Source organism: Bufo gargarizans, chromosome 3, assembly GCF_014858855.1.
Source record: "Bufo gargarizans isolate SCDJY-AF-19 chromosome 3, ASM1485885v1, whole genome shotgun sequence".
NCBI lineage: Eukaryota > Metazoa > Chordata > Amphibia > Anura > Bufonidae > Bufo > Bufo gargarizans.
Window position 1 is genome coordinate 219,431,496 of NC_058082.1, and position 23,591 is coordinate 219,455,086.

At 42.8% G+C, this 23,591-nt stretch overlaps 1 protein-coding gene across 1 annotated transcript in view; it reads right to left on the minus strand.

The window, feature by feature from the left end:
* The window catches only part of COL4A2 (collagen type IV alpha 2 chain), a 257,233-nt gene that overhangs the window by 107,531 nt on the left and 126,111 nt on the right, over positions 1-23,591 (minus strand). The window contains 4 exon segments of the mRNA XM_044284160.1: positions 7,108-7,179; positions 10,419-10,535; positions 10,721-10,765; positions 11,251-11,385. Coding sequence (XP_044140095.1) covers positions 7,108-7,179; positions 10,419-10,535; positions 10,721-10,765; positions 11,251-11,385 — 369 coding nt within the window.

A 23,591-nucleotide genomic window follows, 5' to 3' on the forward strand; every position in this document is an offset into this window, starting at 1 on the left:
TTTTATTTTTTTTATGTTTTACTACTTTTAAATAATAAAAAAGGATTATTTGTTAGTTTTTTTGCCTTGAGAGCCATAATCTTTTTTTTTCATGAACAAGGATGTTGGGGGCTTTCTTTATGTAGGTCAAGCTCTACTATTCATAGGTACGATTATGGGGTACACCTAACTTTTTGATCACTTATTTTTTGGAGGTAAGCCAGCATTTTTACAGCATTCACTGTATTAGATAAATAATGTGTACTGGTTTTTATGCATGATACAGACAATACAAATAATATAAAGCTTTTGTTTTTTTATTTAATCAAACATTTTTAATGAAAAAAAAATGCTATTTAACCACTTCAGCCCCGCTAGGTGAAACCCCCTTCATGACCAGGCCACTTTTTACACTTCGGCACTACACTCCTTTCACCGTTTATCGCTCGGTCATGCAACTTACCACCCAAATGAATTTTACCTCCTTTTCTTCTCACTAATGGAGCTTTCATTTGGTGGTATTTTATTGCTGCTGACATTTTTACTTTTTTTGTTATTAATCAAAATGTAACGATTTTTTTGCAAAAAAATGACATTTTTCACTTTCAGCTGTTACATTTTGCAAAAAAAACGACATCCATATATAAATTTTTCGCTAAATTTATAGTTCTACATGTCTTTGATAAAAAAAAAATGTTTGGGCAAAAAAAAAAAATGGTTTGGGTAAAAGTTATAGCATTTACAAACTATGGTACAAAAATGTGAATTTCCGCTTTTTGAAACAGCTCTGATTTTCTGAGCACCTGTCATGTTTCCCGAGGTTCTACAATGCCCAAACAGTAGAAAAACCCCACAAATGACCCCATTTCGGAAAGTAGACACCCTAAGGTATTCGCTGATGGGCATAGTGAGTTCATAGAACTTTTTATTTTTTGTCACAAGTTAGCGGAAAATGATGATGATTTATTATTATTTTTTTTTTTCTTACAAAGTCTCATATTCCACTAACTTGCGACAAAAAATAAAAAATTCTAGGAACTCACCATGCCCCTCACAGAATACATTGGGGTGTCTTCTTTCCAAAATGGGGTCACTTGTGGGGTAGTTATACTGCCCTGGCAATTTAGGGGCCCAAATGTGTGAGAAGAACTTTGCAATCAAAATGTGTAAGAAATGACCGGTGAAATCCGAAAGGTGCACTTTGGAATATGCGCCCCTTTGCCCACCTTGGCAGCAAAAAAGTGTCACACATGTGGTATCGCCGTACTCAGGAGAAGTTGGGGAATGTGTTTTGGGGTGTCATTTTACATATACCCATGCTGGGTGAGAGAAATATCTTGGCAAAAGACAACTTTTCCCATTTTTTTATACAAAGTTGGCATTTGACCAAGATATTTTTCTCACCCAGCATGGGTATATGTAAAATGACACCCCAAAACACATTCCCCAACTTCTCCTGAGTACGGCGATACCAGATGTGTCACACTTTTTTGCTGCCAAGGTGGGCAAAGGGGCACATATTCCAAAGTGCACCTTTCGGATTTTGCAGGGCATTTTTTACACATTTTGATTGCAAGGTACTTCTCACACATTTGGGCCCCTAAATTGCCAGGGCAGTATAACTACGCCACAAGTGACCCCATTTTGGAAAGAAGACACCCTAAGGTATTCCGTGAGGGGCATGGCGAGTTCCTAGAATTTTTTATTTTTTGTCGCAAGTTAGCGGAAAATGATGATTTCTTTTTTTTCTCTTTTTTCCTTACAAAGTCTCATATTCCACTAACTTGCGACAAAAAATAAAAAATTCTAGGAACTCGCCATGCCCCTCACGGAATACCTTGGGGTGTCTTCTTTCCAAAATGGGGTCACTTGTGGCGTAGTTATACTGCCCTGGCAATTTAGGGGCCCATATGTGTGAGAAGTACTTTGCAATCAAAATGTGTAAAAAATGGCCTGCAAAATCCGAAAGGTGCACTTTGGAATATGCGCCCCTTTGCCCACCTTGGCATCAAAAAAGTGTCACACATCTGGTATCGCCGTACTCAGGAGAAGTTGGGGAATGTGTTTTGGGGTGCCATTTTACATATACCCATGCTGGGTGAGAGAAATATCTTGGCAAACGACAACTTTTCCCATTTTTTTATACAAAGTTGGCATTTGACCAAGATATTTATCTCACCCAGCATGGGTATATGTAAAATGACACCCCAAAACACATTCCCCAACTTCTTCTGAGTACGGCGATACCAGATGTGTCACACTTTTTTGCAGCCTAGATGCGCAAAGGGGCCCAAATTCCTTTTAGGAGGGCATTTTTAGACATTTGGATCCCAGACTTCTTCTCACGCTTTAGGGCCCCTAAAAAGCCAGGGCAGTATAAATACCCCACATGTGACCCCACTTTGGAAAGAAGACACCCCAAGGTATCCAATGAGGGGCCTGGCAAGTTCATAGAAATTTTTTTTTTTTCGCATAAGTTAGCGGAAATTGATTTTTTTTTGTTTTTTCTCACAAAGTCTCACTTTCCGCTAACTTAGGACAAAAATTTCAATCTTTCATGGACTCAATATGCCCCTCAGCAAATACCTTGGGGTGTCTTCTTTCCAAAATGGGGTCAGTTGTGGGGTGTTTGTACTGCCCTGGCATTTGAGGGTCTCCGCAATCATTACATGTATGGCCAGCATTAGGAGTTTCTGCTGTTCTCCTTATATTGAGCATACAGGTAATGAGATTTTTTTTTCCGTTCAGCCTCTGGGCTGAAAGAAAAAAATGAACGGCACAGATTTCTTCATTCGCATCGATCAATGTGGATGAAAAAATCTCTGCCAAAAAAAAAAAATGGAGGGGAAAGGCGTCTGCCAGGACATAGGAGCTCCGCCCTACATCCATACCCACTTAGCTCGTATGCCCTGGCAAACCAGATTTCTCCATTCGCATCAATCGATGTGGATGAATAAATCATTGCCGGGATTTTTTTATATATATATATATATATATATATATATATATATACAAAGTGCTTGCCAAAGCATAGGAACGCCGCCTCCTCCTCAGCTCGTATGCCTCGGCAAACGTATCTGTCACTGCAGAGGAGAAAATCCCATCTTGCAGCGCCGCATACACCGACTTGCGTGTAATCTGACAGCAGCGCAATGCTTCTGTCAGAATGCACATCGGTGCTGCAGCTAGTCAATCGGTTGGTCCACCTGGAAGGTAAAAAGACAAAAAAAAAAAAAAAAGAAAAAAACAGGCCACAACGCAATAATTTTATTAACTTTGGAACAGAACATGTAACTTTAACTTTTGGAACTAAACATTAACCTGTTTGCTTACCTGTTTTTTTTTTTTTTGTTTTTTTTTTTGTTTTTTTACCTTTATAGAACAAACCTCTCCTTCCCCATGGGTCAATGTGCAAAGCGCAAATCGCCCAAAGATGTGGCGAAGTGCGTTATGCACTTTGTCCCATGTGAAAGGAGACGTTTGCAGCAGCTGTGAGTGAATGGGCCCTAATAGCCCTGTGTGCCTATCCTGGTGAGATGTGATCCCTATGCTAGGTGTACCTGTGTGTGGTACTTTCGGAAACACTCCCCTAAGCATAGGGCAGGGTGGTCGGGACAGTCAGGACAGAAATAGCGGGTGTCACGCCTTATTCCACTCCTGCTACAGACACGACATTTTTTTCGGGGTGGCGGTCGGTTTGAGGTACCAGCAACGACACTGGGGAAGTGTCGCTCGTGTAGACGGCTAACTACACTGGTGGATGGGGCCACGGAACCTCCTGGATACAGGAGGTTCGCGATGATCTCTTCCTGAAATTTGAGGAAGGATCCAGTTCTCCCAGCCTTACTGTAGAGAACAAAACTATTGTACAGAGCCAATTGAATTAAATATACAGACACCTTCTTATACCAGCGTCTGGTGCGTCGGGAAACTAAATACGGAGCCAACATCTGGTCATTGAAGTCGACCCCTCCCATGTGGAGGTTATAGTCGTGGACTGAGAGGGGCTTTTCAATGACACGGGTTGCTCGCTCAATTTGTATTGTCGTGTCTGCGTGAATGGAGGAGAGCATGTAAACGTCACGCTTGTCTCTCCATTTCACCGCGAGCAGTTCTTCGTTACACAGTGCGGCCCTCTGCCCCCTTGCAAGACGGGTGCTAACGAGCCGTTGGGGGAAGCCCGCGCGACTAGTTCGCGCGGTACCACAGGCGCCAATCCGTTCTAGAAACAAATGCCTAAAGAGGGTCACACTTGTGTAGAAATTGTCCACATAAAGATGGTACCCCTTGCCGAATAAGGGTGACACCAAGTCCCAAACTGTCTTCCCACTGCTCCCCAGGTAGTTAGGGCAACCGACCGGCTCCAGGGTCTGATCTTTTCCCTCATAGACCCGAAATTTGTGGGTATAGCCTGTGGCCCTTTCACAGAGCTTATACAATTTGACCCCATACCGGGCGCGCTTGCTTGGGATGTATTGTTTGAAGCCAAGGCGCCCGGTAAAATGTATTAGGGACTCGTCTATGCAGATGTTTTGCTCAGGGGTATACAAATCTGCAAATTTCTGGTTGAAATGGTCTATGAGGGGCCGAATTTTGTGGAGCCGGTCAAAAGCAGGGTGGCCCCTGGGACGGGAGGCGGTGTTGTCGCTAAAGTGCAGGAAACGCAGGATGACCTCAAATCGTGTCCTGGACATAGCAGCAGAGAACATGGGCATGTGATGAATCGGGTTCGTGGACCAATATGACCTCAATTCATGCTTTTTTGTCAGGCCCATGTTGAGGAGGAGGCCCAGAAAAGTTTTAAATTCTGAAACTTGGACTGGTTTCCACCGGAAAGGCTGGGCATAATAGCTTCCCGGGTTAGCGGTTATAAATTGTGTGGCATACCTGTTTGTCTCTGCCACGACTAAGTCTAAAAGCTCCGCAGTCAAGAACAGCTCAAAAAATCCCAGGGCCGAATCGATCTGAGCTGTCTCAACCCGAACTCCAGACTGGGCGGTGAAAGGGAAAACTACGGGTGCGGCTGAAGTTGGGGACTGCCAATCAGGGTTTGCCAGCACCTCTGGGATTCTAGGGGCTCTACGGGCACGTCTTTGCGGTGGCTGCGACGGGGTCACTACTGCACGTGCCACCGTATCAGCTTCAACTGCCCTTCTGGTGCTCGCTACTTCACCAGGTTGTACGGCAGTGCTGGTACTAGGTCCAGGAAGGGCTGGGCTGCTGGTGTATGCCTCACCACGTAATCCGACAGCACCAGCCCCACTCTGCTGCTCTTGAAGCGGATCCTGCGCAACCTGCGGTCTAGCGACACGGGGCCGGGTACGCCTGGTGCTATCAGGGACCTCAGCCTCCTCGTCCGAACTTTGGGTCAGAGAGCCACTGCTTTCTACAGGTTCGTATTCTGACCCGCTGGATTCATCAGATGAGGGTTCCCACTCCTCATCCGACTGGGTCAGAAGCCTGTAGGCCTCTTCAGAAGAATACCCCCTGTTAGACATGTGGGCAACTAAATTTCGGGGTATTCCCTGAGACTACCCAAGAAAAAAAAAGCAAGCCTGTCTAGCGAAGTACCGGAGGCTGCTGCGGTTGATAAAAAATATCAAAACTGATTTTTTTATCGCCGCAGTGCGTGTAAAGTGAATGTGCAGCGATCAAAAAAAATAATTTTTTTTTGTCACTGCGGTGGGGCGGGCGTGGGTGTACGCACGTGTGGGCGACCGATCAGGCCTGATCGGGCAAACACTGCGTTTTGGGTGGAGGGCGAACTAAAGTGACACTAGTACAATTATAGATCTGACCGTGATCAGTTTTGATCACTTCCAGATACTATAAAAGTACAAATGCTGATTAGCGATACGCTAATCAGCGAATAACGGACTGCGGTGCGGTGGGCTGGGCGCTAACTGATCGCTAACTACCTAACCAAGGGACCTAAACTATACCTAAAACCTAACGGTCAATAACAGTGAAAAAAAAAAGTGACAGTTTGCACTGATCACTTTTTTCCTTTCACTAGTGATTGACAGGGGGGGATAAAAGGGGTGATCAAAGGGTTAATTGGGGTGATCTGGGGGCTAAATGTGGTGTGGTGGGTACTCACAGTAATGATGTACTCCTCTGCTCCTCTGCTGGAACCAACCGACCAAAAGAAGGAGCAGAGGAGCACAGCAGCCATATAACCCCATCATATTTACTAATATGTGGGATTATATGGCTGCTGATTGGTTTTTTTAAAAATCAGCAGCCTGCCAGCCAATGATCGTGGCCGGCAGGCTGCTGACGAAATACTCTTCTGCGAAATGCCGGCCCGCGATGCGCATGCGCGAGCCGGCTGTGACGTAATCTCGCGTCTCGCGAGAGGACGCGCCGATGCGTCCAGGAGGAACTAATCAACCACCTCCCGGACGCATCGGTGCGTACAGCGGTCGGGAGGTGGTTAATATGTAGATTTTTCGAATCTAATAAGGAAACTAGATCATGTACTCTTCTAATCGATAATATAGTATATTGCTATAATTTTGTAGTGCATTATGGCAGTCTTTATAATGCTAGACCAGGAGCGGTCGGATCGCACAGGAGCAGGCAGTAGGCGGTACTGCGCCTGTGCCAGATTTCAGCCGGACTAACTGAAGATTCAAGGTGCCTGGTTTGAATGAATTAACTGACGTAGCAGAGGGGCGGCACCATTAAACTAGACTGTGGGATGTTACTACATAGCGAGGAGGCGTGCTTGGGCTATAAACTAAGGCGGGCTAGGCACTGCAGGGGGGCGTTACTCAGCTCAGAGGGTGAAGAATAATGCCCCTCTGGGCACCTTCAGGGTTAATTTGCATAACACAAAAATCGCTTTTTTAGCAAAATGAAAGCATGAAAATAAGAAAGAAAACCACTGCAGGAGAGAAGGTAATTTATTACACATGGCCATGGTAAGAGCTTAATATGGTCAAACCAGGTGACAGATTCCCTTTAATGTGTCATATACTTTATATGAGCCCTATAAGTAAGTATATTTAGGGAACATCAACACTAACACTTGTTTGAATATTTTTTATCTATGTGTGTTCATAAAAACATAAAGGGAAAAAAAATCTAAGGGTTCTGTAAACTTTATTAAAATGATGCACTTACCCTAATTTTATTTTTAAGGTCCGTTGATATATAAAAAGGTTCACCTTTCTGACCCTTGAGACCTTGTTCACCCTGTGACATAAAGTTAAATAAAGTTAATATTTAATACTTAGGTAGCAAACAATATAAAAAAAGGTACTTATCATTAAAAAAATAAAAATAAACTAATATTGTCACTATAAGCAAACAATTTACTTCCCAATTTTGCAGAAGAATGCAGCATTACATAATGCACAGCTGAAATCAATAGGCCCTCAGTATGTTCCTGAGACTTTCTTCTCTGGCTAAGGGCTCATTCAGACGAACGTATGGCCGCCGTGCCATGTACCAATAGCGGTCCGCAAAACATGGGCACCATGTAAACTCTGCATTGTGGATGTGGAACCATTAACTGAATGGGTCCGTGATCTGCAAGATACGGCAAAAGATCGGACATGTCCTATGTTTTGCGGTGCAGAGGCACGGACCCGAAAGCCCACGGAAGGGTTCCTGAGTGTTTCCGCTGGCTTACTATCCGTACCTCCGCCCTGCAAAAGATAGGACATGTACTATCTTTTGCTGTGTCTTGTGGACCCATTTAAATTCAATGGGTCCGCATCTGTGATGCGGAGTTTACACGGCCAGTACCCGTGTTTTGCAGAACACTATTTGCGGTCTACAACACAACAGCCATACGGTTGTGTTAATGGGCCCTAATAGAGAGGTATCCCGATCAAGAGATTCCATTCTGTTACATTCATATGACCCACAGACAACAAGACGGATTTTGTATGGCCCCTAAGTGTTGGCTGACAACCATTTTTGCGACCCCCAACCATCAGGCTGACACTAGTACGGTGGAGATTGTGGGGCCATATGCTTTCCAGTATAAGCAACTTCAGGGAACAATCCAGGCAAAACTGTTAGGCTGTGCACACACAAACAGGGACATTCATCAAGACTGGTGTACCCACACGCCAGTCTTGATCTCCCTGCACTGGCATGAGGTGTGCCTAATTTATTAAGAGGCAGATGACTCTTAACAAATCAGGCACATCTCAGTCCTGCCGATCAACTGACATTTATGCTAGTTCGGGGCTTTCTTTCTGGTGAAAGTTATAGTGAATGTGGCAGGCAGTGCGAAGCTCCTTTTTCTCGCCACTTTTCCAGTGTCGAGAAGCCTAAAAAGTTGTGAATTATGGCCCGCATATGGCGTGCACCATAATGTGTGACTTTTTTTATGCCACAATAGTGTCGTAAATGGCTTAATAAATGTCCCTCATAATGTGTGTTCAGCTGCCAGTTATCTCTCTCGATCTTCCCATACATATGCATCCTCGCCAAGCACGCATATGTAGTCAATGGGGATAGGGGAGAAAGCCACTGCCACTTCTGAAAAAAATTGGATTAGGCACTTGACATCCAACATGCTTGATCCTTATTATCCCAGATTTTAGCCATTGGGGAGAGTCTGGAGGCCCAATACACGTTAGATAGTTCAGCTGAATTTAAATCTGCAGGTTTGGCTGACACAGACCTAATGTAGATGGCCAGCTTTACTTTGTTAGGCCTGAAGAAGACCATGAATAGTATTCTCTCCTTAGTGCTCTTGGAGCTCCTATGTCAAGGCATTACATGTTTTTACCCAGATATTTAATTTATGCATTTATGACATATCCACATTATATGCTATATATTTGATAGCTTTGGTACTCCAGGGACCAAGAGACAAAATTGAGAAGTGGCCATGCATGCATGTAGAATGTAGTTTATGCTAATGTATACCGTATGTGAAATTCACAGTTTTTTTGGTAACTTCTATAAACTAAAATGGAGGTAGTCTTGTGAATGAGCTCCACCTTGTATGCTCTTCCATAGTTTGTCACAAAGTGGAACAGAGGAATTCAATTCTCCCAATGTACAGTATAGGTGGTGGCATCAGAAGCTAAATCCCGATCTGTCAGAGATGTATGGTATAAAATCTCTCTCACTTTCAAATGCACCTGCGTCCGGACGCAGATACAGTTGAATACAATGGTGAATCAGGGAGCCGTAAACTCTTTGCTTCACCATTCCCCTGCTTGTGCGTTCCCCAGCAACAGGTTCCTTCTGCACTGAGCAGGAGTACTTCAAGCAGTTGGAGAATGTGCTCTGGTCATTGGGGAAGTGGGAGTAGGTGAGTAAATACTTTTTTATTTTATTAAAATTACAGGGGTGTCATTATTGGGGCACTAAGGGGGATGCAGCACTGTTGTGAAGGGCATTAAGGGTAAAAATTATTGTAAAGGGGTACTAAAAGGATAGCAGTAGTGTGAGGGAGCACTTAGTGGGCATAACACATGTGTGGGGGCTGTAAGGGGGCATAACTAATGTGAAGGGCCACTATGGTGTCATATCTGCTGTGAGGAGGCACTAAGGAGGCAGACCTACTAAAAGGTAGCATAACTACTGAGAGGGGCACTAAGGGGTCATATATACTGTGTGGGGCACTAAAGTGGCATATGTACTGTGTAGAGGCACTAAGTGGGCATACCTAATGTGAGGAGGCACTAAGGAAGGCAGACCTACTAAAAGGTTGCATAACTACTGAGAGGGGCACTAAGGGGTCATACCTACTGTGAGGGAGCATAACTACTGTGAGGGGGGCATATCTACTCTAAGGAGGCACTAAAGGGGCATATCTACTGTGATGGGCCATATCTACTTTGAGGATTCATAACTACTGGGAGGGGGCACTAAGGAGGTATAACTACTGTTAGGGGGCACTAAAGGTAGCATATCTACTATGGGGGGCACTAAGGGGGCATAACTACTGTGAGGAGGCATTGAGGGGTCATAACTACTGTGTGGCCACTAAAGTATTAAATGGCCCTGCCAGTATCTCTTAATTTTTTTAATCCTTACATATGAAAAGGTAAGGAAACTAGCAAATTCCTTTCTTTCTTTTCTCCTTTTTTAACTAACTGTAATTAGTTTAACCAGACACATTTAGGGTATGGTCCAAAGTGCAGTTGGCTAAACAGTGGGGCTGTATCCTTATGTCACAAAATATTCCCCACACTCTGCGATGTATAATGATACTAAATACGTTTAGCACAGAGCCATATGGAGCAATTTGTCATTAAAAACAATCAAGTATGCTTTGGTTCTAGTTGATTGGGTATAGGGAGCTAAAATGTAAATATAAGCATCAGGCTCAACTAGGGTTAGTACCCGCATGTTACTCTTTCTTTAAACCTGATTCCTGAAAGGCATGAAGAATTATTCTGAGCTCTTATCTGAGTATTGTCATATGCCAAATATTTCCTCTTTATACATTATATAGTACGTACAGAATAGCCTGCAGAACCACTTGGACCGCTTGGCCCAGCCTCGCCAGCATCTCCCGTTGTTCCATTGCAACCATCAAATCCTGGCTTTCCTCTTGGACCACCTTGTCCAACATGACCCTGTGCACATTATAATTTAAAACATTATTGCACATTATTTCACACAAAAAAACATCACTATGTTGAAGGCATTAGTATTATATATCATGGTAAAATGTACATTTCAAACAAAAGAGAAAAAAATTTGCTGCTATTTATTAAAAAGTCACTAAAATGCAAGAAAATGATAGTGCTGCCATACGCACAGGTACACCATTTGCTCCAGGAAATCCTGTGACACCACTTTGACCCTAAAAGATAAAAAGAGTTTTGTTAGCTTTTTTAGATCCCTTTTTTACACGGGACAATTTAGCAATTAAGTAACCATTCCTTCCCATCAAGAGCCTGCTCGTCAGTGAAGGAGCATTTACAGGCAGCGATCTCCTCCACAGTATGGGGAGAAGTGAGCGCTAATGTTCATCCCCATACAGTCTCTTATGCCAGCGGCAGAGTGATGTTTAGACAGCACAATCTGCTGCCGGAAAATAGCGATTTAGGTGCCTGCACAAACGAGCATATTACCCGACGAACTACCATTTCGCTCGTTCATCGGGTAATCGGCGGCACCTTTACACAGCCAGAGTGTTCCTATGAGGTTTCTTGATCTGGCAGATTCTCAGCCTGTGTAAAGGGGACTTTACTCAAAAACTAGAATATTTATTTTAACATGAATGACATGACAAAATAACAAAAAATAAAACAAAATAAATTCTGTAATTATAGTCTCCCATTTTACCTTATCTCCAAGGGGTCCAGTGACCCCTGGATGACCTCTTTCACCTTTGTCTCCTTTACGACCTGGTAATCCCTCTATTCCAATAAGTCCTGGTGGCCCTGAGACGCCCTGATTACCAAGTGGTCCTGGTTGTCCCTGCATAAAAAGTATAAAAAAAACAGCTGAAAACAATATGTTGTGTGAAAATGGTTTTGACTATAATGTACTAGGTAAAAATAAAAAAAGACAAAAAATGTATTTAAGGAGGAAAAGTAATTACCATCAAATAGTTTTACAACAGCTTTAGATGTTAATTCTGTCATTATTTTATTAAAAGCTGGAATGAATGTAGCAAAAAATGAAAGCTAATGTGAGAACTGGCTAGATTACAGATGAGAGAAGGTAGACGAGCTACTTTTTGTTTATGGAATCAGAAACGCACTTATGGTTTAGCCCTTTCAGGACATTTGTTTTTGCTTTCGTTTTTCCTGCTCACCTTCTGAGAGCTGTGACTTTTTAGCTTTTCCGTCCGTCTCCATAACATGCTGTTCACATTACAAATGCGATTCTCTACCCACTGACAGATTTATTGATATATTGGGATGGGAAAGTACAGCAATAATACAGACACTGATATATGCCCAAATATCGGCTGTCTGAATGAGGCCTAACGGAACTTTGCTGTTATGTGGATGGTCCTACTTGGTGATTGACATCCATCTATATATGCAGAGTCTTAAGCGGACGACTGTCAGTCATATACACTGGACTCCTAGGGACGGTTCACACGTGACTGAAATGCCATTGAATGCTTGAATTTTGGCACAGAAATGCTGGTCGATTTGACGCAGATTTTACCCTTTGCATTGCAAAGGGTGAAATCTGTGATGCAGATCTGCATCATAAAAGTGACATGCTGTAGATTTTAAGCCTGCACGAACTTCCCGCAGCATGTGTATGGGAATGGCTAAAAAATTACTGCTGGTACTGTAAAACACTGCAATTGTGCTACAGAAAAACTGCAACGTAAGAGCTACATGTGAAAATAGCCTTCTGTCAACAGTGAGCGGAGATTTCAGTCCGTATTCACATGCTGTGGATTCTGTACGGCTTGGTGGTGTGGAATTCGTTCTCACCGGGTCCATTCTGAAATCTGCAGCATGTTCATTACCTTGCGGACTGTGTGTGGATTTGCTACAGTTGTTTTCCATTGAAGACAATGGAGTTCTGAAATCTGCAGCTAATTCTGCAAGACAGAATGGCTTATTTACGGATTTCATTGCAGAACCGTGATGAAATCTGCAACTCTGCATCAAAATCCACGTAACAGTTCATTGCGGATTTACACGTGGATGAGGTGTGGATACCCTTGGAGATCTGAGACTTGTAAACTTAGCCCTCTTTTAATTTTACAAATTTGATGTTGCTGCAATACAATTTCTTCATGTTTCCACCTTAATGCTGCTATGCCATGTGGTGAACATAACTGCTGATGTCCTACACTTGAAAGTCACCATGATATACAGTATGTATACTTCAATTAACCCCCTCATGTTTTATTACCTTTATGTGATTTCTCTTTATGCACTTAATTTTGCTATTTTTTCTAATTGCATCAATCTTATACAACTGGCTATAGTAAAAAATCCTGTTACTACTGCAGTTTTATTTTTATTCCAACAGATGGCGATCTAACACAAGTTGTGTTACACAACAGTACACTGGCAAAACAATTTCTAAGTTTGGGAAAAGTCTGTTACTTAAAAATGAAAATAAAAAAGATGTATCTTTTATAATGGCTAAAATGAGTTACTGGTACTGCTATAATGGCAATATATACAGGTGAAACTCGAAAAATTAGAATATTGTGCACAGTTCATTTATTTCAGTAATGCAACTTAAAAGGTGAAACTAACATATGAGATAGACTCATCACATGCAAAGCAAGATATTTCAAACCTTTATTTGGTATAATTTGGATGATTATGGTTTACAGCTTATGAAACTACAAAGTCACATTTTTGAGGTACCCTTTGCTCAGGGGGTATGGATTAATTAGCTGACTAGAGTGGGACACTTTGAGCCTAGAATATTGAACCTTTTCACAAAATTCTAATTTTAAGCTGCATTAATGCAACTCCTTTTAAGTTGCATTACTGAAATAAATGGACTTTTGCACAATATTCTAATTTTTCGAGTTTCACCTGTCTATATATATATATATATATATATATACACATACACTGTGTTTTTTGCCCCATAAGATGCAAAGTGGGGGGGGGGGGGGGAGGGAATGGCAGTGCATCTTATGGGGTGAATGCTGCCATTTTTACATCACTAACAGCGCAGCGATGTATCAGGGGGAGGGAGGAGGGGCTGGAGGCCGCCAACTGCTGGAATCACCCATTGCAGTCACTGTACTCTTATACCGGGCCCCGCCGCTCACAGCAGTATTCATATCTAAACTGTAATCCTCTTCTTAACTTTAGTTGCAGTAGCGCTATCCAGTGTAATACTACTTACTATCAAGCTCCCATAGCTGGCTCACACTTTATAAATGAAGCAGACGGAGCAGGCGCGTGACATGAGTGAGTCACGTTGCGCTGCTGGCCACTCTGCCTGCTACGGTACGGGAGCTTGATAGTAAGTAGTAGTACAAAGTATAGCGCTACGTTAAGTAAAGTTAAGAAGAAGTTAAGGATTACAGTTTACATATGAATACTGCTGTGAGAGGAGGGGCCCGGTGTATTGGGGGATACTGTTATGGGGGGGATCTCTGGATGACACATATATAGCATAAGATGCTATATATGTGTCATCCACAGATCTCCCTCATAACAGTGCCATCCACAGATCCCCCTCCCGATAACAGTGCCATCCACAGATCCCTCTACCCATAACAGTGCCATCGACAGATACCCCTCCCCATAACAGTGTCATCCACAGATCCCCTTCCCCATAACAGTGCCATCCACAGATTCTCCTCCCCATAACAATGTCATCCACAGATCCCCCATAACAGTGCCATCCACAGATCCCCTTCCCCATAACAATGTCATCCACAGATTCCCCATAACAGTGCCATCCACAGATCCCCCTCCCCATAACAATGTCATCCACAGATCCCCCATAACAGTGCCATCCACAGATCCCTCTCCCATAACAGTGCTATCCACAGATTCCCCATAACAGTATCATCCACAGATCCCCTCCATAACAGTGTCATCCACAGATCCCCCATAATAGTGTCATCCACAGATCCCCCATAACAGTGTGTCATCCACAGATCCCCCGTAACAGTGTCATTCACAGATCGCCCATAAGTGTCATCCACAGATCCCTCATAATAGTGTCATCCACATTAGACCAACATCAGTTCAAAACCCACCAAAAACACACCTTTTAGTTAAAGATATATTTTTTCTTATTTTCCTCCTCAAAAACCTAGGTGCATCTTACGGGCAGGTGCGTCTTATAGGGCCAAAAATACGGTATATATAGGTAAGGCTGATAAGTCAGCCTGCATTTGTGGGAGGGGCGAAGGCCTCATAAATACGGAGGCACGGCCTCACCTATCACCTGTCACCCAGGTGTCTAGGGGGCATGTTCGTTGCAGGTGCAGAAGCTCCACAGCGTTGGCGGGAGTTTTCATCCTCCTTTTCGCTCCGGAGGAGCAAGCGGCTCATCTTCCTCCACTTCGGCAGCAGTGAGACTGAGGCACAACCCGGGTCCAGTAAGTACAAACAAGCCGCAACTCGCTGAAGCTGGTCAGCGCTTTTTTTGCGCAGGATGGGACATGCTCGCCTTCCACTGCGGCATCCGCTCAGTTATGCAAGCCGGCGTGTCAGTGTTTTTTAGGGCTGCAGGAGCCAACGCAGCCCCACGAGATCAGAGGCCGATTCTGCCACTCCTGCTTCGGCCGTCTCGCTCCTTGCGGGCTCCGGCCACTTCCTGTGTTGCCGGCGGCAGCTGTTGCACAAGGGCTCCATCTGCAGGGTGTCCCTTGTCGCGGCGCCGTTCATTCTCTGGTACCGGAGGGGGCGGGTTCGGTCGTAGCATGCACAGGAGCCGAGCTTCTCCATTGTTCGTTCGCCGGTGTGGCAGTGCGTTTTTTAAGCTAGAAGTTCCACTGCACCGGCTCTGAAGCCGTCACTCACTATGCCAAGGCGAGGGGGGAAACTCAAACTCACTCATATGAATCAAATGGAAAAAAAACACGTTCTTTTGCTCTGCTTTATCTCGGCCCGGGCTGCTTAACACCCAATTGTCTTTTTCAGGCTTCAGGTTTATCCTTCCCCCTGGTTCGGGGGTCCCGTTCGGTTCGGTTATTATCAATTGGGTAGACCCAGTCAGGTACCTAGGCAGGAGGCAGTCAAAAGCCTTATCAGGGGGACCGGCCACTAACTCCACTGCCAGCGCCTACCACCAGGGTCAGTGTTTCGGTGGTTCCAGTCCAAAAAGAGTAAGTATAGTTGCCAGCAACTAGTTGTAAATCACCATGTTATTAACCTATCACCTAAAAATATAAAAATTTCCGAACTACTAGGGTCCATTGCCTGTTACGTCATTCAGGCTTACGTTTATTAATTACCAATGTCTGTTGCCTGTTATGTTTCAGGCTTACGTCACTGATCACAAATATTTGTTGCCTGTTACATTACTCAGTCTTGCGATCATTAGTTACCAATGTCCGTTGCCTGTCACGTTACTCAGGCTTACGTTTATTAACTACTAATGTCTGTTGCCTGTTACGTTACTCAGGCTTACGTTTATTAATTACTAATATATGTCGCCTGTCATGTCATTCAGGCTCACGTTTATTAATCACTAATGTCTGTTGGCTGTTATGTTTCAGGCTAACGTTATTAACCCCTTAGGGACCCATTGCGTACCGGTACGGCATGGATCCCGAGTCCTTAAGGACCCATGACTATACCAGTACGTCATGTATAGTTCCGATCACTGCAGTGATCGGAACCTGGTGCCTGCTCAAATCATTGAGCAGGCACCTAGGCTAAATGCGCGGGGGGGGTTCCCGTGATCGCCTCGTGTCGGCGATCGCCGCAAAACGCAGGTCAATTCAGACCTGCGATTTGCGGCTTTCTATAGTGCGGCGGTGCCATCGGGTCCCCATGGGGCTGTGGGGGGGACCCGAAGGCATGGAAGGCAGCGCGATGCCTTCCTGAGGCATCTGCGCTGCCTTCCGGTGAAGAGCCTGTGAAATCCAGCCCCCTGGATCTCACAGGCCCCGGAAGCTGTATGAGTTTTCCCCCCAAAAAATTTAAAGTTTCAAGTAAAAATAAACAAAAACGTCATTTTCACCAAATAAAGTAAAAAAAAAAAATGGTAAAAAATAGGGGGGGGAAAAAAAAGTATACATATTAGGTATCGCCGCGTCCGTATCGACCGGCTCTATAAACATATCACATGACCTAACCCCTCAGATGAACACCGTAAAAAATAAAAACTTTGCTAAAATAAAATAAAAATTGTAACCTTACATCACAAAAAGTACAACAGCAAGCGATCAAAAAGGCGTTTGCCCACCAAAATAGTACCAATCTAACTGTCACCTCATCCTGCAAAAAATGAGCCCCTAGCTGAGACAATCGCCCCCCCAAAAAAACACTATGGCTCAGAATATGACGACACTAAAACATTATTTTTTTTGTTTGAAAAAATCTGTTATTGTGTAAAACTGACATAAATAAATAAAAATATACATATTTTGTATTGCCGCGTTCGTATCAACCGGCTTTATAAAAATATCACATGACCTAACCGAAAAAAGTGTGCTAAATAAACAATTTTTTACCACCTTACATCACAAAAAGTGTAATAGCAAGCGATCAAAAAGTCATATGCACCCCAAAATAGTGCCAATCAAACCGTCATCTCATCCTGCAACAATCATACCCTACCCAAGGTAATCGCCCAAAAACTTATGTCTCTCAGACTATGGAAACACTAAAACATAATTTTTTTTTTGCTTCAAAAATGAAATCATTGTGTAAGGCCTCATGCACACGGCCGAGAGCGGACCCTGGAAACCTGGCCAGGATTCCTGCTGACAGCATGAGCGTGCGGCATCATTGGTTGCATTGGTTGCTATGACGCTGTGCGCTTCATGCAGCCGCTGCTGTACAGTAATACACTATGCTAGTGTAGTGTATAGTCGCTAGTGTATTACTGTACAGCAGTGGCTGCATGAAGTGCACGGTGTCATAGCAACCAATGACGCTGCGCGCTCATGCTGTCAGCAGGAATCCCGGTCCGCTCTCGGCCGCGGAACACGGCCGTGTGCATGAGGCATAAAACTTACATAAATAAATAAAAAGTATACATATTAGGTATCTCCGCGTCCATATCGACCAGCTCTATAAAAATATCACATGACCTAACCCCTCAGAGGAACACCGTAAAAAAAAAAAAAATTAAAACTGTGTTAAATAAACCATTTTTGGTCACCTTACATCACAAAAAGTGTAATAGCAAGCAATCAAAAAGTCACACACACACCAAAATAGTGCCAATAAAACCGTCATCTCATCCCGCAAAAACCATACCCTACCCAAGGTAATCGCCAAAAAAACAGAAAAAATTATGGCTCTCAGACTATGGAAACACTAAAACATGATTTTTTTTGCTTAAAAAGATGAAATCATTGTGTAAAACTTACCTAATATGTATACTTTTTTTTATTTATGTATCGCCGCATCCATGACAACCTGGTCTATAAAAATATCACATGATCTAACCTGTCAGATAAATGTTGTAAATAACAAAAAATAAAAACGGTGCCATTTCTTGTTATCTTGCCTCACAAAAAGTGTAATATAGAGCAACCAAAAATCACATGTACCCTACACTAGAACCAACAATACTGCCACCCTATCCCGTAGTTTCTAAAATGGGGCCACTTTTTTGGAGTTTCTACTCTAGGGGTGCATCACGGGGGCTTCAAATGGGACATGGTGTCAAAAAAAACAGTCCAGCAAAATCTGCCTTCCAAAAACCGTATGGCATTCCTTTCCTTCTGCGCCCTGACGTGTGCCCGTACAGCTGTTTACGAACACATATGGGGTGTTTCTGTAAACTACAGAATCAGGGCCATAAATATTGAGTTTTGTTTGGCTGTTAACCCTTGCTTTGTTACTGGGAAAAATGAATTAAAATGGAAAATTTGCCCAAAAATTGAAATTCTGAAATTTCATCTCCATTTGCCAATAACTCTTGTGGAACACCTAAAGGGTAAATGACGTTTGTAAAATCTGTTTTGAATATCTTGAGGGGTGTAGTTTCTTAGATGGGGTCACTTTTATGGAGTTTCTACTCTAGGGGTGCATCAGGGGGGCTTCAAATGGGACATGGTGTCAAAAAAAACAGTCCAGCAAAACCTGCCTTCCAAAAACCGTATGGCATTCCTTTCCTTCTGCGCCCTGCCGTGTGCCCGTACAGAGGTTTACGACCACATGTGGGGTGTTTCTCTAAGCTACAAAATTAGGGCCACAAATATTGAGTTTGGTTTCGCTGTTAACCCTTGCTTTGTAATCGGAAAAAAAATTATTAAAATTGAAAATCTGCCAAAAAAGTGAAATTTTGAAATTGCATCTCTATTTTCCATTAATTCTTGTGGAACACCTAAAAGGTTAATAAAGTTTGTAAAATCAGTTTTGAATACTTTGAGGGGTGTAGTTTATAGAATGGCGTCATTTTTGGGTGGTTTCTATTATGTAAGCCTTGCAGAGTGACTTCAGACCTGAACTGGTCCCTAAAAATTGGGTTTTTGAAGATTTCTGAAAAATTTCAAGATTTGCTTCTAAACTTCTAAGCCTTGTAACATCCCCAAAAAATAAAATATAATTCCCAAAATGATCCAAACATGAAGTAGACATATGGGGAATGTAAAGTAATAACTATTTTTGGAGGTATTACTATGTATTATAGAAGTAGAGAAATTGAAACTTGCAATCTTTTCCAAATTTTGGGTAATTTTCCTCAGTGCGCCTGCGCCGATGACGTCTTCTCTTTCGGGTTTAGAGGTGACGTGAGGACCATGCTTATCTTATGTGACTTTTCAATAGAACATGCAACTTTTTCGTAAAGACATGCGACTTTTGTAAAACCACTTACTGAAGGATAAACTGCTACTGTCAAACCACATTTATCACAGTATTAAAGGACTATTAATAGATCTGACTTTGGACATGTAAAAGTGGAGTAAGATGTAAGTGTAATAATAAATCTGGCCCTTCATGTTTTCCATAAATATTACCCAAAAGCCAAATATCCCTAACTTTTTGTGAGTAGTGTATATATGCGGACCCATTTATTTCTATGGGGCAGCACGATGTGCTGCCCGAGTACCAGAATTGCAGACCCGCACTTCTGGGTCCACAATTCCGTTCCCCCCCCCAAATAAATAGAACATGTCCTATTCTTGTCCGAAGTTGCGGACAACATAGAAACATAGAATGTGTCGGCAGATAAGAACCATTTGGCCCATCTAGTCTGCCCAATATATCTGAATCCTATGAATAGTCCCTGGCCCTATCTTATATGAAGGATGGCCTTATGCCTATCCCATGCATGCTTAAACTCCTTCACTGTATTTGCAGCTACCACTTCTGCAGGAAGGCTATTCCATGCATCCACTACTCTTTCAGTAAAGTAATACTTCCTGATATTACTTTTAAACCTTTGCCCCTCTAATTTAAAACTGTGTCCTCTTGTGGTAGTTTTTCTTCTTTTAAATATGCTCTCCTCCACCGAGTTGATTCCCTTTATGTATTTAAAAGTTTCTATCATATCCCCTCTGTCTCTTCTTTCTTCCAAGCTATACATATTAAGGTCTTTTAACCTTTCCTGGTAAGTTTTATCCTGCAATCCATGTACTAGTTTAGTAGCTCTTCTCTGAACTCTCTCTAGAGTATCAATATCCTTCTGGAGATATGGCCTCCAGTACTGCGCACAATACTCCAAGTGAGGTCTCACCAGTGTTCTGTACAGCGGCATAAGCACTTCACTCTTTCTACTGCTTATACCTCTCCCTATACATCCAAGCATTCTGCTGGCATTTCGTGCTGCTCTATTAAGTGCCGGCGATGTGCGGTTCGCAAAATGCGGAACGCACATCGCCGATGTCCATGTTTTGCGGATCCACAAAACACACACAAACGTGTGAATGGACCCTTATTCATAGATTTTTGTTCTTTGCTGCCATGGTTGTCTCACAAAGACAACCCCTTTTTAAAAAGAAGAGTTGCAGCTGGCTTTTCTGCCCTCTGGCAATTGGCTGCAATTGCTATGGCTAGGCTTCCATGTCTCCTACAGTGCCCCCTATTATACTATTATTACAAGGCAATCATTTAAATGAATGATGATGTTATGTATGGGTGTGCTGGTTCTGCCAAATTGGGAGCTGCTCTTACAGGATGGTTCCCCATTCTGGCACAAGCATATAAATGCATATGAAAAACAGTACTCACTGTGGCACTATCCCTGTTAGATTTTGGCCCCATGCACATGGCAAATCTGTCTGCACCAGACGAGCACATGGAATCCCAGTGGCACCATACTACAGATCTGTTGGCACACCATTTCCTGCTGTATGGTGCCTCTGTACTGTATGTATTTTGACATCTGATGGAGCATTCCACAGTGGCATGCAGAGGTATCATAGGGCCCCACAGAACTTTATAAGGATTGTATTAGGATTCTCTAAAGCTCAAAGCGTATGTATAAAACTATCATACAATCATGTATGTGCATGTGTGTGAGCCCTTATTCTCTTTTTTACTACAATTAGTTTAAGACTACTAAACTAACACTTTTTACAATTGCCATTTTAGTATATTAAAATGTTTTCTTTATTTAATTCTATAAAATCTATGGGCGATAATATGAATACAGGGCAGATAGCACACTGTTGCTGCCCGCTATCAGATATATTTGTCTGATAGGATATAGCAGTGTACAGTCCTGCTATTCCCTTACTCTTGCTGACTACTCAATATCTATGATACATTAGCTGCCCAATGCGCCTCTGCACACTTAAAAATATTCAGGGGGTCACTTATGACCAAATATACTCCACTTTTTGGTGTATATTTGGCACAGATTTTGTCGCAAGGGTGATTTGCAGAAAAATCTGCATCTTCTTCCCCTTCCACGTCATGTACGCCAGTCCTAAAAAACGGGTGTGGTGTGGGCAGGGAAGAAGGCGGTCAGTCAGGCCCAACCATAAAATTTTTTGTCTGCCAGTTTTTTTTATAGAAAATGATTTAACTCTAAGCCAGCAAGGGAGCTGGTGTACATTTAAGGCTGTTGCACGCCACCAGAACATGGACCTATGTCATGTAGAGTTCGGTGCCTCTACATGACTTAGGCATATCAAGTTCCAGTGCAGGGTCTAATATGCCAGTCTGAATAAATGACTCCATCACTCTTTGCCCTTGACATGTTTTTCTTCAGGGGTATGGGCAGTGAATGTCAATAACCATGAAGATGCCAGGTTGCTGGCGAAACATGTCGGGTGGAACTGAATGCTGTAACACTTTTCAACTGCGTGCTTAAAGAAATTACACAATTGTTAGGCTATGCCTTTCAGATAGGAAACTGCAGTTCTAAACAAGGATTAAACTGGTTCCAAAACTGAAATATCATGTCTTTCCCAGATGTAGAAATGGAAACATGTGTAACATGTGTATGTGTTTTGACTGCCATGACAATCCAGTATTTAAAGGAGTTGTGTCCCTAAAACACTTATCTACTATCCACAGGAGAGGGAATACGTTTCTGCTTTGGCTCCCACAGATGAGAATGGATGTCTTGTGTTCCCCCATCTGAATGGAGGGGCAGTCATGTATGCGTATTACTGCTCCATTCACCTCTATGGGACTGCTGTAGATAACTGTGCGCTTGTACACTGCTCTCTCTGGCAGTCCAAAACAGTTGAAAGAAGTGGCACTGGGCATTAGTGGCTGCCCCTCCATTCAAACGTGGGAACACAAAGTCCCTGTTCTTGTGATTGGCAGGGGCCCCAATCAGACACATTACCTAAGTGAATAGGACAATTCAAATAGGATAGTTTCTGCCGTGAAATGGTTAGGTTTGGATTACATTTAGACCCTGGTTATGGAGTCAAAAGAACTAACACAATAAAATGGTGCCATGCTCACTATAGAAAATATACTAGTGCCAATGCTATGCTCATTATATAAACGTGAGATTCTTGACAAATACAATTTGTACAAAATCATTTGTGCCTGTGTGTCAGTGGGATCAGCATGCATGTGGAACCTGAATTTAATGGCCAGTATGGCACCAGCAGAGGTAGTATTTAGCGTAAGTTGCTGTCCTAAAGAGATCGCCTTGCTGGGGCTGACAGGCGCAAATGATTTTGTACAAAATTTAGTGAGCATGAGACTATTTTATATATTTTTATTAATGTGTATGCAGAGTGCTGTGGCATTGTGTTTGTTTCTGCTTTTGTGCTTTCAGCCATGGCGACGTGAACCTGTACATTGGGATGTGCTGACTAAACACAATTTTTTCTTTCACGTCTGGTTATGGAGTGATACAAATTCCAATTTTTGAGACTGTGACGTTTTAACAATGCAGGAAACAAATGTTTTCATGACAGGTTAGATAGGGCCAGGGACTATTCATAGGATTCAGATATATTGGGCAGACTAGATGGGCCAAATGGTTCTTATCTGCCGACACATTCTATGTTTCTATGTTTCTATGTTAGTTCACACCAGTTTTGGCCATACAGAGGACACAAATATATTTGTTTTAAAAATGTATATATACTGTATATTGTCAAAGGAGATGCAAATGTACGCATCGCCTGCTATAGATGATAAAATGCAACAACAAAAAGATTTCATTATTGAACCCACAGGACTATTGAACTCACCCAGTTCTGCCAGATGCCCTGAAAACTAGGCAGAGTTGTCATTTAGGAGATAGGCATAATCTGGTGACAACTCCTCTAAAGGTACTTTCACACTAGCGTTTTTCTTTTCCGGTGCTGAGTTCCGTCCTAGGGGCTCAATACCAGAAAAAAACTGATCAGTTTTATCCTAATGCATTCTGAATGGAGAGCAATCCGTTCAGGATGCATCAGGATGTCTTCAGTTCAGTCACTGTACGGTTTTTGGACGGAGAAAATACCGCAGCATGCTGCAGTATTTTCTCCGTCCAAAATTCCGGAACACTTTCCGGAATGCCGGATCCGGCATTATTTTACATTGGAATGCATTAATGCCGGATCCGGCCCTAAGTGTTCTGGAAAAACGGAACTGGTTTTGCTGTCTGCGCATGTGCAGACCTTTAAAAATGTGAAAAAGATAACT